Below are 15561 nucleotides of genomic sequence, written 5' to 3'. Positions count from 1 at the left end.
GAGCAAAGACAATGACACCATTTTTACTGCCACCACACATATATTTTTATTTAATGAATTTCGCTTTTGTACAATGCGTACTTTCTGTTTAATTTGTGGCTATGTTGTAAATAATAATTTGTACTTGGCCCATTTTCCAAAAATGTTTACTGACAAACTGATAAAGGTGTCATTTGAACGTTTTGGCATTCTTCCCCTGATGTTCATTTTTTTGCTGTTTTTTTACATAAAAATGTGTTTTTAACTTACCACTTTTATTAATGAGCAGAAATCCCAACCCTCTAGATATTTACCAGAATGCTTTTTCTTATCACTAAAAGGACTTTCAGGTTTTTATAGTCGGCCACCTTATTATGCTCTGCCGTAGTTCATAACCATGCTCCACATCAGTTTGACAAGAGTCAGGTTCATGATCCAGTTTATCATAGTTCTATGATTAGAAATGTTTTTTGTATATTAACGTTCAAGGTAGTAATACAAGTTGGTACTTCCCCTACATACCTGGGGATAATTGCTCATTCTCTTGGAGCGGACATGTGTCCCATCAACAAATTGAAGTGTTTTAGTGAGACAATGAATTTTAAACTCTCGACCATTTCATTCCTCATTATTTACTCAGTAGGAAAATTTCAGCCGAGTACTGAATAACAAAGTGCTGCACCGTGAGCCTTGTACTTGCACATTTGTAAAAGCAAGTCTCTACCTAACGGAGGAAATCTGCCGAACCACTTCTATCCTAAAACCTAAATCTGAGTGCGCCGGTTGTTGGCACATGGGATCTGCACAAAAAACTCTGCACCGTTCGTGACAGCAGCCATCCCAGGCAGCTCCTGCAGAGCCTCTTTGCTGCCTTGGGGAGACTTGAAGGTGGCTGAGTGGTGCAGGTTGTGCCAGCGTGTGCCCGACTAGAGATGAGACCCAGTTTTCTCCGACACAGCCCAACATCTCCAGAGATTGCATTTCATCTCTTTCATATCTCGCTCTCCATCTGCCTTGCTTGTTTGGTAGCTGAGCCTCAAATCTTTGCTGCCTCATTCTCGAGCAAAGAGAGCTGTTACACAAATAATACAGTTTAAATAAATAGGAATAGAATTGCAAAAATATCTGTTTATTTTACAAATGTATGCATTCATTTTCATGCAAATGACTGTTTTGAGACATTGTTTTAGCAAAGAAGAAGTGTAGCATTTTTTAAAAGTGATGTCATACAGTATTTAATTAAACCCTCTAAATACATTGAATGTATTCTTCTGTTTCGTTATGTTGAGCTCCAGTCATCCGTCACTGACCTGTTGTTTGTTGTGTTGCAGAGGGAGATGAAGGAGCAGCTGGCCACCCTGCAGGACAGTGAGAAGGGACACACTGAGGCCCTGCAGCTCCTGCAAAGACAACTTACTGAGACCAAGGTACCGAAACAGTTCTGCTTTTTGAAACAAACAATTCTCGTTGATAGAGCTGCACCAGCAGCAATCAATCAGCTGCATACAGCTGCAACTAAAATCAGCTTCACCGTCGATTTAGTTAATAGAAATGTCAGAAGATAGTGTAAAATGGCTACCACAATTTCCTAAGGGGAAGTCATGCTTTATCCTGCAACAGTGAAAAACATTCAGTTTACAAAGATATAAAACACAAAAGCAGCCGATCTTTAACTTTGATGAGGTATTTGGCATTTTTTCCGTGTGGAAATTTTCGAACAAGACATCTATGCTCGCATGTTAAACAAATGACACAGTAATACTCACTTAGTACAATGAGCTCTTGTAAAAAATGTCAGATTGAGCATGAAACAGTCAGGGCTGTTTAACCTGTGCAGTCTTTCAGTCACTAATTATCAATCCGTTCTTTCAAACCAATTCGGACTAATCCAACATGTAAAATGGCCGTATTGAGCGGCTGTTTTTATCTGGACACCTTTTATTTTTAAATCGGGGAACCATGAGCATCCAGTCAATATGTCAGTCCCTCACCCCTCCACACATTGTCTCTCCTGTGGTGACATTATTGACCAGGGAAAGGTCTCTTTCTCAGAGATGATGTCTCAGCCGTCAGCGTTATTTTTCATTTACGGAGCACATTCATCTTTCTCCGGTTTTTGTACCTGCTGTCGGACCTCACAGCGCCACTCGTCTTTCTTTCTGCCACAGAGAGCCGGTCCCTGTGCATTTCAGCCCGTCCATTGACTCACGCTGACTGCTCGATGTAAGCCTTTCAGCCGCCCCCACTCCTCATTGGAATTGAGCTGATCTCATTAGATTTACATCCATTTGCACAGAGTGCTCTGCCTGGAAGAGAGCCGCACTGTTACAACATTGATCTCTGATGCGTTTAGGTAGCTGACAAGGAAATGTCCTCCTGCATATCTTCATCTTGCTAAATATTGGTCATTTTTCTTCTTTCAGGTTTTTACCTGAATGTTGTTAAAGGAGTACCTCATCAACTTTGTATTTCTATAATGTCGTCAAACTCAAAAAGGACGGTTTAAGAAGATAAAATTAATGTTGCAGAGTCAGAGATATCGTCATATTTATTCCACACATTCTAAATCTTTGTTGGATCCTGGCATCTAGATTACCCATAATGCATCTCTACCGCTGACAGTTCAGTTGAAGATTCATGAGAGAGGGCAGCTGTGGCGTAGTGGAGAGCAAGGTAGCTCTCCAATCAGAGGGTCGGTGGTTCGATACCCGGCTTCGGCAGTTGATGTGTCCTTGGGCAAGACACTTAACCCCAAGTTGCTCCCGAAGGCTTGCCATCGGTGTGGACTGGATGTTGCATGAATGTTATTTAGAGTCTGATGGTGGCACCTTGCATGGTAGCCCTGTCATCAGTGTGTGAATGGGTGAATGATATGTAATATACTACTGATTGTAAGTCGCTTTCGATAAAAGCGTCTGCTAAATGACTGTAATGTAATGTAATGTGTGTTATAGTAGCTGCTACTGAAGCGTTGAGCCTTAAGCAGAGAGGAAGTACTGAGGTCTGGTAACCTCCCTGCTTTTAAATCAAAGCCACCAGATTTTTTTAATTTTTAAACTTGTAGTCTTCAGCCCCGACCAACGCTGACTCACGTGACATCATTCGAGGCAATTTACCAGATTTTTCTCAGCTCTGTCTGAGCCACAGAAGGCTTAATAAAACATTTGAACATATACAGTAGTACCCCTAAAGACCTTTTAACAATATTTGATGTGTAAAATCAGTGTTGATGACTGAGTTGCGTATCAGTTTCTTACACTGAGATTGTGTCTGTGTTTCTTACACTGAACAGCCCGGCTGTCACTTTAACTGAATGTGTCCGCCTCGCACTCCAAAATGTGTCCGTGGCTCGTGTGTGTGCTCTGGAGGGTTGCCGTCTGAAGGATAGACATTGTGTCCTATTCACAGGCCCACCAGGGATTCACTTGATAATCACATGCTTCCCTGTAAGGTAGCCAGCCTCCTGTCTCCAAGGGCTGCAGACGGCCTCTCAGTGCCTCACAGCCTGCTGGGCCAAAGCAGCAGACACGTCACCAAGAGACTGATAGCTGGGCTGCTGCAGTCCTCCTCCTCCTCCTCCTCCTCCTTCTCCACGCCATCGGTTTTCAACTCTTAACTGGGTAGGAGGGCTGCAATACAGCCCACCTTAATGTCATAACTCTCATGCTTGAATAGAAATAGTCGTCTGAGGTTTCCCACAGGCAGAGTGAGAATACCTTCCCCTGGTCTGTGAGAGAACAGGAGTATCACACCTGCTGTTTGAAGGATTGATTGGATTTTTTCGGCAAGTTTAATTAAAACTCAGGTTACAGCTCCTAAATTCTGAAAAGATCAAAGGAGTGGTTGTAATGCCCAACAGAAAATTGAAGCTATTTTCTTATTTCTTGTTTTTGAGCTGCTTTTTGATGCGCTGATTTCATTTTATTCTACAAACACTATTATAACTTTTTTCAGTAAAGCAATGACTGTTTAGGACGGACTGGGAAACTTTTAATTAAATCTCTGAATGAAGTCCAGTCTTTGCTTTCCTCAGATGCTTCTAATTGGAAGGCTCTTATTCTGTCTCTCTGACACTGTGATGATTTATTCTCTTTAATGTCCAGCTTCCCATTTTCCCTCTTCAGTAACAAGTCCGTTTTTTTCAGCTCCCAGTCTGCTGTCGCCTGCAAACTGCTCGGTTCTGTCTGTAATAGCTTCAGCTTCTCTGTCTGAAAGTAATCAGCCGTCTCCACAGGCGGGATGTCCTTTGTGACCCTTTCCTGGTCGTCTTTTGGGGTTATTTCTGCTACATTACACTCCTGTTTGTTTCTCCTTATTAAAATAGTGTAAAAACTACTTCATTCTCTCAGTGGAAGGTTTAATACACACTGTTCTCAAAGGGCCACTTAAAATCTATAAAAATGGAATCAATGAATAAATGTTAATGTAATATTAACACAATTTAGAGCACTTTGTAAGCCCTTGAATTACTGACCCATGTCTAATTAAGAGTCAGGCTATTGTGACTCAAACACTCAACAAACCCAGCTCACTATGAATAGCTAGCTATAAATATTCCTGCTGTTTTCTTTTTTTCTTTTTAAGTCAACAACCTATTACTTTTTATTTCAGTCCTCAGCCAAGAGTCTGCGCGCAACCATCGGCGACGCATTCGAACGTCTTCACCGCTTCCTGCGCGAGCGTCAGAAGAGCATGCTGGAGGAGCTGGAGATGGACACGGCCCGCAAGCTGGCCGACATCGAGCACAAGATCCAGCGCTACAGCCAGCAGCTGCGAGACGTCAAGGAGGGCATCCAGATCCTGCAGGACCGCCTCAACGAGACGGGGAGGCACGACTTCCTGGAGGGAGTAGCCGTCACATCTGAGAGGTGCTTCACCTGCTCTGAGTTTGCTAAAGCAGTCCCAGTGTCATCACTGCAGTCCGATAAGAAACAGAATGTGGTTGTAAACACATTTGCTTCAAGAAGGATCAGGTTTTTATCAACTCTTGAAGTCTTGCATCAACACTTGAGCAAACAGTAAAATATCTGCTGTTATAGTTGTTCTAGTTATTTTATCTCTCAACATGTGTGCTCTGCTAGTATGAAATGTACAGTTGCTTACATTTTGGAGAAAGCACAGATTTGAGCAACAGCATCAGATTATCCCTGAACAGATGGTGCATTAGGCCTGAAATGAACCAGCTGTAGTGTTTAATCTGGGAGGGGTACTTGAGGACGATTTTAATTGAACAGTTTAATATCTTAGGGCAGATTAATGATGTTGAATATAGAGCTAGCAAGAGTGACATAACATAACATGTTTTTGGTAGTATTTCATCTAAACTGGAGGTGGATGATATGTGTGAGAAGAGATTGTAAATATGATGGACAAGCAGGTATAACAATGTACGATTCACTCTATGATTCAAAAACTGAATTGTACACACAGAAACATTATATTCATTTATTTTCATTCCCTGTTGTTTGACAATACACCATGAATAACCTAATGCACAAATATATAGAGTGAGTGAGTTATTCATGTGGAGGTTCATATTGAATGACATTGTTATGGTGTTATAGCTGAACCCCCCCCTCTCACTGATACATTTATCTCTGTTCCTTGAGATTCATAAAGCAGTTTGTCTGCTGTTCAATTTCAATAATGGCACATTTCAAAATCACAAACCAGAATAATTACTTGAAGCAGCGACGTTGGGTTGTGTTATTAAGAAAAAAGCAGCAAATTGGATTTAGACTATTATTGATCTGTTTTTTTTTTTTTTTTGTTTTTTTTATATATCTGTACCAGGATTAAAGGAAAGATACATGAGACCAATCTGACGTATGAAGACTTCCCGACATCCAAGTACATGGGACCCTTACAGTACACTATATGGAAGTCTCTCTTCCAGGATATCTCACCAGGTATGTGAACATGACTGGAACATGAGATTTATGTTACGCAAACATGCTGGTTGATAAATATTCAGTGTGTAATTAAGAGTTAAGAACTGCAGGTGTTGAAGGAACTGTTCAACAAAATATACTTATCTCCCTTTGTTTTTTTGCCGAGAGTTAAAAGAGAAGATCGATACCACTCTCATGTGTTAAATATAGAGCTGCAGTCAATCAGCTTAGCTTATCTTAAATGCTGGAAACGGGAAAACAGCTAGCTAGTCTGACCTTGTTCAAATGAAACAAAATCCAGCACCTCTCAAGCTCACACTTTATATCTCCTTTGTTTATTCTGTGTGGTTTTACTCACAGTTATGAGCTGATGTATTTCTAGGCCAGGTGCCAATTTAAAACCACAAATTGCTGTTTCTTTAGCAAGCTTTAGAGATGCTGTAGCAGGATTTTGTTACATTTCAACGGAGCCTTGCAAGCTGTTTTCATTCTTTATGCTAAGCTAAGATAACCATCTTCTAGTCGGCTGTAGACCTCTATTTAATATTACAGACAGATGGGAGAGTGGTCTTTTCAACTCACTGTCGGCAAGAGAGATAATAACCAAGTTTTCCGAAATGTGTAGATGTTTCTTCAAAGACTTGGTTGATTATATAATTGTACTTCAGTGGCTGCATGTGCGACTCAGAAACACAGTGCAGGAACTGATCCTGCCCTGAATCAGGATTGCTGGGATGCTTTGTCTTTTTCTTCTTTTTTTTCTTCCTTTGATGAGAAATGGTGGTCGGACCTGGAGGGCGGCCATGCTCTTCTCTGTTCGTCAGTGCCTAGAGGGGCTCTATACCCCCTCTGCCCTACAGCCATCACTCACTCACAGGAGATTATTTAGAATAATGTGCTGAGGTATTTTTTACACCCTCAATCAATTCTCCCATTTCAGCCCGCTACTGGGCCGAGGGAAGGGGGGGCTAGGCATTTTTTGGGCCTCCCTTGACTGGCTGCCAAATGGAACAATTGGTTACGATCCATCACCAGCGGTTGCCTGAGACGAAATAGAGACATTCCTCCCGTCATCCCTCGCTGTCACTGATGGGTTAGCGAGAATTTTTTTTTTTCACCCTTCTCATGTTCAGCAGGAAAAATCGTTCCTCCGCTGATGTGTGTACGCTTGCAGGTCTCTCTGTATGACACAAAGAGGCACTCAGGTTCTGAAATATTAATGACTTGATTGTAACAAACACTGGGGATGTCATTGACTAGAAAAGGCATTGTCCTGTCCGCTGGACGGGCGCCAAACGTTTCACCTCCATTTATCCTGATGTAACTATAGAGGAACTGGAAAAAAAAAAAGCCTTTGCCACTCTGCCCTGAGAGCAAAGAGAACAAGGCGTTATTGTTCAGCCTGATATGGTTCCCTAATAAGCAAACTAGGGTGCCAATTCTCCCTCCCTAAAATCACATAACAGCACTGAGAAACAGCCTCCTACGGGCCTGGAGCCTGTGGAGCCTGGAGCAGCCCCCCCCTCACTGTAATTACTGCTTCACTGTATTATTTGCACTTGTCCTGTGGTCTGATATTGCTCAAATTGAGCTACACAATCAGCCTCTGGAGAGCACTTGAGTTGGAAGACTCTAGTTTATGCATGAAGGTAAAACAGATTATAAAAAAATGTTGCTCATATTCTTGAAATAAAAGTTGAAGAGCCAACGGTGGCTTTTTACAATAACAAGTCATCTTTTACCTTGATCTTTTTGCTTTGATCACCTCCTCTACCTCAACCGAGAAACTGTCCACAGTGAGGCTAACCATTCAAAATAACCGGTACATTTTTTTTTAATGTAGTAGTTAATAGTGTCCTGTGGTGGGAACAGGTCTACTGCTGCATTCACTGTAAGAGCAAAACAGCAACAGGCGACATAAAGCAACAAACTGACGCATCAACCAATCGTAGGTTTTTGTTCCCCCTGTTCCGTTCCATCTTCCCAGTGCAGTTGTTGACATAACTACGTGAGCGACACATCAACAGAGACTTATCGAGGAGGCAGCTGGCCACGCTCGTCCATTTTGTCACCAGCTCTGTCGCTTGTAGTGTGAACACAGCAAGGTGCATTTTCTAATATCCTGAACGGTTAACTTCTGGCTGGGGACCTTTTGTTGTTGCAGCGTATTACTCCCTCTGCTCTCTACCAATCTTTCCTCTCAGCCTCTGTAGTCAACACTATCAGATAAAAGCAAAATGGAAGTAAAATAAAAAAAATCTTTAAAAAATGCGATTTCTCAATGCTTCGAGCGCCACAAATTACATTTAATTGGCCTCCACTGAGTTAGGGGGATTTTACATTAAATGTTAAACTTAAGAACTACAGATCCTGAGGAGCTGAAAGGACAGGCAGCTGACTGACAGCAACGATTACTGTGCTAAAATAGTTTACAGGTTGGATCCATGGGTGAGAGGAGACAGGAAGAAAGCTAGACTTGTTTTTTCATCGATGCATTGATTTTATTTCCCACCGTAGTCCATGTTACATAAGAAAATAAATCCAAAACCATTTCCAGTGACCTCCTGGTCAAAGTATTTTCACTATCTGTTTTCCAACCAGACAGTGTTTTTAATCTGCTGTCTGTGAAGATTTTTTTTCTATGGGAGCATTTCAGAGATCAGTTCATAACCTTGACCCCACCTGTCCTGTAAAGTGCCTGAGCAGGATGTATTTACTTACTGCCTCAGCATAAAACTGTTCTCACACGGCATCTGCAGCGATAAAGAAAAAATGAGAATAACACTGCAGTCCTCCTCGCTTTTCTGTTTGACCAAACAACATAGATAAATTTGTGCTTTATCTAGAATGACTGTTTTCTCTCCAAGGTGCTCAGTCTAAGATAAATGCTGACTCTTTGTGCTGAAACTGTCTCGTCCTCAGTGCCAGCAGCGTTGACCCTCGACCCCATCACAGCCCATCAAAGACTGATCCTCTCAGACGACTGCACCATAGTGGCCTACGGGAACCTCCATCCACAACCCCTGCAGGACTCCCCGCGTCGCTTTGACGTGGAGGTGTCCGTTCTGGGCGCCGAAGGCTTCGTGTCGGGCGTTCATTACTGGGAGGTGATGGTGTCGGAGAAGACCCAGTGGATGATCGGTGTGGCCCACGAGACAGTCAGCCGCAAGGGCAGCATCCAGATCCAGCCCAGCCGCGGCTTCTACTGCATCGTTATGCACGACGGGAACCAGTATAGCGCCTGCACCGAGCCGTGGACCCGCCTCAATGTAAAGAGTAAGCTGGAGAAGGTGGGGGTGTACCTGGACTACCACAAAGGCCTGCTCATCTTCTACAATGCAGACGACATGTCCTGGCTCTATACTTACCGGGAGAAATTCCCCGCCAAGGTCTTCCCCTACTTCAGCCCGGGCCAGAGCCACGCCAACGGCAAGAACGTGCAGCCGCTGCGAATCAACACTGTGCGCCTTTAAGAGGATGCATCACACATCTATGGTCAAGATTGTCCCGACGGATAACTCACAGGACTTCTGTAGGTTTCAAAAGATGTGCAAGAAATCAGTTTAAAAAAAAAAAAAAAAATGTTTAATAGGGTGTGTGAAATGTTTAATTATTTCAGTGCAGTTAAGAATTGTGCTTGATGTTGCTCTTAAAACGTACGCTGTTATTTTTGTGTGACTTGAAACGACCGTGCGATAATGGCCTGCAGTTGAGCCTCATTCCACATCTTTAATTGAAAAGATGACACTAAGTGGAGACAGAGGTACCCCTGGGCTCCTCTGGGGTCTGCGGCAGATGTTTAAAAAATGAGAAAAAGAGATCCCCCCCCCTCTTAAAGCCCCAGGCCCACCTTGCACACTGCCAGGGGGCACCGCTCTTCCCATCAAGCTCCAGGCTTGTCCGTCTTGGCGTTTTCTTCTCTTTCCAGGCAAGAGGACACTGAAGACCGGTCACTCTTCTTCTCTGTGCTGTACAGTTGGCTTAGCTTTGTGTGTGGAATGTGTTTGACAGCACTCGGCTTTTGTTTGTCCAGCAGTAGACCTTGAACTCCAGGCCTGTTGGCACTTTTTACTCCTGTCTGAGACCATGACCTTGTTTTCTTCCTGCAGGTCACGTCCACATGTCCACTGTTCATTCATTATCATGGCAGGAAAAGCTCTTGTTCTAAGTGCAGCAGCGATTATCCACGTCTCCTAGAACAAAAGCAATGAAATGAATCAAAAAGTAGTTCATAGGCTACCCATCCTTATCCACCGCCCGGCCCTACCCATGTGTGGTAGAAAAGTCTGTTTTAGAATTGGAGATTGTCCAGAAATATGCTGCTACTGATGGAGGATTTGCATGTTTGTATATAAAGTATCAAGGGTTAAAAGATATAAGTCTCTCATCATGCTGGCTCATGTTTAAGTTTCCACATCATAACCTCAAAGTATGCTAGCCATCAGCATACACTATACCTGTTTGGTTTTTCTGTCCACTTCAATGTTGATTTTAAGAACATGTCTGTCTTTCAGTCATGATGTTTGATTAGTTTTTCTTAAAAACAAAAGAATGTTAAATCATGTAGTCTGAGTAGACAGAGAGCCCCATGAGGTGGAGACCTCTATGACCTTTTCACACTGCTGTACTATCCTTAGCCCTGGGCTAAGAGTTGACCCTGGGATAACTTTGCTGCTTTTCACACGCACATTGTAAACCCAGCGTTAACTTAGCCCAGGACTATATGATCCATAATGCTGTTATGCTAACCCTGGGTTAAATGTCAGTTGGAACATGTGACTTGGCTTTATATTCTAGAATGACGCGTGACTACTCCAATTAGACAGCAAAACATGACGCAAATCACATTTACTTTAGCCCGGTTTCACACTGGCAACTTTTAGCCCTGTGTTAAGTCGATTTCCAGAAGATAACCACACAAACTCTAGTCTGACCCGGCTCCGAAGCAGCACATGCGAGCCCTAGGCTAAAGTCGGCGTCAGCCCTCTTTGGAATGTGCCGGTGTGAAAGCTCCCTCAGCCCAGGGCCAAGTGCAGTGTGAAAAGCCCTGTTGTTGTAAAAGCTTAACTCCTGAGATCTGAGAATCTAAAAGGTTAAAGATGAATTATTACAAAAATTCTACAGACACCAACTGATCTCTCTTATTTTAAATCATATAACAATAAATGAAATCAAGCTGTATGTTTTGGGAAATGGCAATTATCACGGAACATGTTGATGGACGGATTGACTCTGGCGCTAAACATGCTATTCCTGTGCGTCTGGCATTCCCAAGGCTGCTGCTGTCTGAATCCATGATATTTCCCCCTGAGGCTCAACCATGTTTATTACTTCGCCCCAGGTGCCTCAAGTGCTCTTGTTCATCATTATTTGTACACAAGTGCTGCAGAATCTGCTCTAGGAGGCTCTGCTCGCTCAGCCAAGTCCAGCATATTGAGAAATGTGTCTGTGGGTGGGTGGACATGTGCACGGGTATGTTTGTGCGGCCAGGTTCAGCTGTAATTTTTAAATCCAGCTTTGGTTGTGCCTGCTAAAGCCCATCTGGCCCCCCGAGCACCAGCCAAAAGTGATTATTACAAAATACTTTGGAATCAGGTAGAACTTTGGTAAATCCGTCAAAAAGACCCAACAAAAATAAAATCACCTCACTCTTCCTTTTTCCGCTGTACATCTTTGCATTTGTGTGTGTGTTGTCTGTGTTGTCCATGTAAAAGAAAATTGGGGCAGTGCCCTTGTTTTTATAGGATGTGATTCCGATATGTGCAGTATGAAGCAAACTAGGGTCAAATGTGAAGCATCTGCAAAATATTCTTGGTATTTGTTTTAACTCGCACAAATGTGCAGGAGCCTGTTTTCAAGAAGCAGATCTACAGGTCTTCTTTCCTCTGAATTACTCATCAGATTCATCCAGATCATTCTGTAAATCTTTAGTTTTGTGAGACAGGATTTATGTAATTATGTGTGATTATAATAATTACCAGATGGTTTTAGACAATCAGGACAGATTAAGTCATTTTACTTCTCTCTGATTGAGACTTTGTTGCCCTTGAGAAGTAAGTCCCAGCCAGCTGGTGCTTCAAAACAAATGCTTACATTTGACCCCAGTTTGCTGTGTTGCAGACGTCATTGGACTCTGCTTCATTAAAGACTTTCTGTTGAATATTAAGAAGGAGATTATTGTGAGGTGGTGTTGGGTTACTGGTGGTGGTGTTGATGACGTGAATTGTCAAAACAATTTATGATGATGATGATAACTATGACACTTTTAATGATTATAATGATGATTGTGTCTTTTGATGATGGCCGCTGTGCACCCATCATTGTGTGAATACACTTTAGTGTGCTTTAGCTGCAGCTGAGGTTTGTGGGTAATGTTTTAATGTACAATAAATTACTGCAAAAATCAGTGTGTCTCTTTATCTGTATCCTGTACAGCATCAACGCAGATTTTTATACCAAATCAGAACAGTCTGCAGTAGCCATGACTGAATGAATAACTGATAGGTCACACACTGAATTGTACTTAATAATAAATAATATAAACATATAAATATAATAAATATGGATAAGGTCATGTCATGGCCAGCATCAAAATGGCCATCCGCCCTAGTAACGATGATTATGTCATATTTGAAAGGTATTTCCCCTCTCCAGTATTGGACCAGACCAATTTGGTGCGAGGTTGACCCATATTTTTAGATAAAAGGCCTGCACTAGAGCAGCTCTGTGAGGTTTTGCTTAGGCACAGTGATGCTTTGAGCTAAATGCTGACGTAAGCATGCTAAAAAGGTCACAATGAAAACATGCAGATGTTTAGCGGGTGTAATGTTAACCATGTCATAGCACATTAGCATGCTAACATCACCTAATTAGCTCTAAACACAATGGGAACGTCATTAGCATTTGGTATTATTTGGTATATTTGGTCATAAACCAACAAATTACCCCACTTCTGCAGCAAGATGTTAGAAATATTCTATAAGTCTGTGGTGACCAGTGCACTTTACTTTGCTACGGTCGCAGCATTGGAGCCGGTGACACCAACAGACTTAATAAACTGATTCTGTAGGCTGGCTCAGTAATTGGGTGCAGACCAGACACCTTTGAAGTTGTGATGGAGAGGAAGACACTGAACAAACTGTTACCCATCATGGATAATCCTGTCCACCCTCTCAACCACCTACTGGACGGTCAGCAGAGCTCTCTAACAGACTTATTCATACAATCTTTCCTTCCCGAGGCATTAACCATCTACAACACCTCCGCTGTCTAACAGAGAACTCTCAGGTTTATAGTTTCTCTGTTTTACTCCTTCAATAACCTGCACATGGTGATTTGTACATCATTATACTTCCCGCTACCCCATTTAATTTGATTCCAAAGAAAAAACTGCCACCTATTTGCAAACTTATTTCTAATGTAAATAGTATTTGATCCTATGTTTATATTTCAGATTGTAATTGTTTGATATATTTACATTGTATTCTAATCAATTCTTTATATTGTGTATTCTATAGATCTATATCTCTATTGTTGTTATGTATATTTATGTGTATTTACTGTTGCCGTGGATACTGCTGTTATACAATCTATCTGTATTGAACAAATTAAAACTTTGACCTACTGGTAAGCACTAGATCAAAAGGCAGGGGATCAATAAAGTCAGTGGGACTTCTCTGATTCCCATAGATGAACAAACGTTCAAAGCAATTATCGAAATAAGATACAAATAAATCTTTACTTCAAGTGCTCAAAGCTTCCTAAAAATGTTGTCTTTGAAAAGTTTGACATGCTTCATTTTAAAGAGCATAAGCTAAAAAGGTAGAGAACCAGGGCTGTAGAGGACATACTATTTGCTTTAATACTGACACTGGAATAGTGTTGTTACCTTTAGCCAGAAAGTGAACATGATCCATCACGTTAATTTGAGAGCAAGAAAATCAACATAGGTGAAATTGAAACTCTCAAAATGAAACATATCTGGGAGGCAGACAAGTTCTCTTTGAAATGTAGGAAGGCTCTGCTTGTCAATACCTGTTCCAGAGGAAAAAGAGTTTCATGCCAGGAATTTTAGTTGAGATGTGCCAAACTCTCAGTCCTGCTATGCCATCCAGCTGGGAGGTGGGAGGCTGTGCTCTCTTTTTATTACCCTTCCCCATTTTGGCATAGGCTGAGGGCCAGGCATGTGACATGATGAATAACAAGATGTCTGCATGGGTTCAGTGTTCCCTCACTGCGGGTGAGCTGCCGCTTTCAATAGGTCCTCTTCATTTGCCATCTGTGACGCATTTGAATGACTGGTTGTTAAACTGGTGGGCATAAATTATCATTCAATCTGAAATCCTGATAGAAAACTAAGAACTGAGTCATACATTGCGTCAGAAACCGAGAAAGTATTGTTTTTTTTGTGCAACTTTGTAGCCTTCCGCTTTGTTGATTCAAACTCTGAAGTTGAGTCGTGTTGCATCATGATTACAGCTGTTCCACAACAAACCGTGCAGTTTGAAGCAGAGTGCCTTTTATTCACAGCAGACCCTCAGGACAAGTGGCTTCATATCCACAGCTTTGATTCCGGGTACTTTTCTCCTCTCACTCCTGTGATTGAGACCGAGGAGAAGGTGTCCATTCTGTAATAGACATTTTTACCTGAGGGGAAAGTGTCCATTAGAAAGTCACTGAGCTCTCCTTTGAGAGACCTTTATCTGATTTCAGTCTGATGTGGCCCTCCTGAGGCGCGAGTGTAAGGTTTTTAATCTTGTAAGCGATGGAAAAAGCAGAAATGAAGGCTCACTTTTGCTATCACTCACAGTTAAAGAACAAGAACTATAGTTATAACGCTAGTGGCACAAACCACCAGATACATCATCCATATTATTATACATGTTTTAGGACTATGTATCAGGTTGAATAATGCTTAAGGCTTAAAGATTAAACAACAACAATAAAAACAACAAAAGTTTATCACCAACTGTTGTTGTAATTGATATATCATTTAAGTAATTTAGCAAGCAAAAATACCAAACAATTCCTGGTTCCAGCTTGTCAAATATCTCGTTTTCTCTCTCTTTTACATTATTAAAAATAAGGTATATTTAGGTTTTGGAGTGTTGGTTGGATAGTCTGACATTCTTAATCAATCTGTTCAATCTGAACATTAACTAAGATAAAAGACATACTTAAGTTGCAGCCCTACACTGTTTAGTGCCCTGGAGGATGTATTACAGTAGGTCTATTCATCATGGTGGAGTTATAGAATTGCACTTCTCTGGTTATTTTTCCTCATTTTATATACAAAAACATGTTCAAACATTGGAATATCTACAGGAATACCACATATTTAAGTTATTTTAGCAGTCTGTTGTAAGTTATAGCTTTTGTTCTTGTGAATATTTTAAATGAATATAAGGGATATCTATATGTGCTTTGCAATTTTATTCATCTTTCTGGGAGCAGTTAAATTACCCGTGGATTTTTTTCTAAAGCAATAAAATGAACCACTATAAGGAAGAAAATGACCTCCACTCTACTTGCCTAATAACATAGTTGATGTTTCTCATGACATTCATATAATTATAACATTGCAAAATATATCCTCAGACACTGAGCACCATTGCACTCATTAACCCTCTGTCTGAAGCAATAATTTTCCTTTGGATACATCTGGGCTTTAACACTATCTCCATCTGTCCTT

General features: G+C 41.5%; 1 protein-coding gene across 3 annotated transcripts in view; it reads left to right on the top strand.

Annotated features, from left to right (window-relative positions):
- trim62.1 (tripartite motif containing 62, tandem duplicate 1) overlaps positions 1 to 12251 on the top strand; it is a 31429-nt gene extending 19178 nt beyond the window's left edge. For 2 of the 3 annotated variants that reach the window (XM_054617411.1, XM_054617412.1), the window contains exons 3-6: positions 1311 to 1406; positions 4591 to 4952; positions 5773 to 5888; positions 8793 to 12251. In XM_054617411.1, the coding sequence (XP_054473386.1) occupies positions 1311 to 1406; positions 4591 to 4952; positions 5773 to 5888; positions 8793 to 9343 (1125 nt within the window). In that variant the 3' untranslated portion in view covers positions 9344 to 12251. The remainder of the gene's footprint in view (positions 1 to 1310; positions 1407 to 4590; positions 4953 to 5772; positions 5889 to 8792) is intronic. The other variant, XM_054617413.1, reaches the window with a different exon arrangement.
- The last annotated feature ends 3310 nt before the right edge of the window (positions 12252 to 15561 follow it).

Source organism: Anoplopoma fimbria, chromosome 17 (genome assembly GCF_027596085.1).
Source record: "Anoplopoma fimbria isolate UVic2021 breed Golden Eagle Sablefish chromosome 17, Afim_UVic_2022, whole genome shotgun sequence".
Classification (NCBI taxonomy): Eukaryota; Metazoa; Chordata; class Actinopteri; order Perciformes; family Anoplopomatidae; genus Anoplopoma; species Anoplopoma fimbria.
This window is presented reverse-complemented; position numbering and strand designations above follow the sequence as displayed.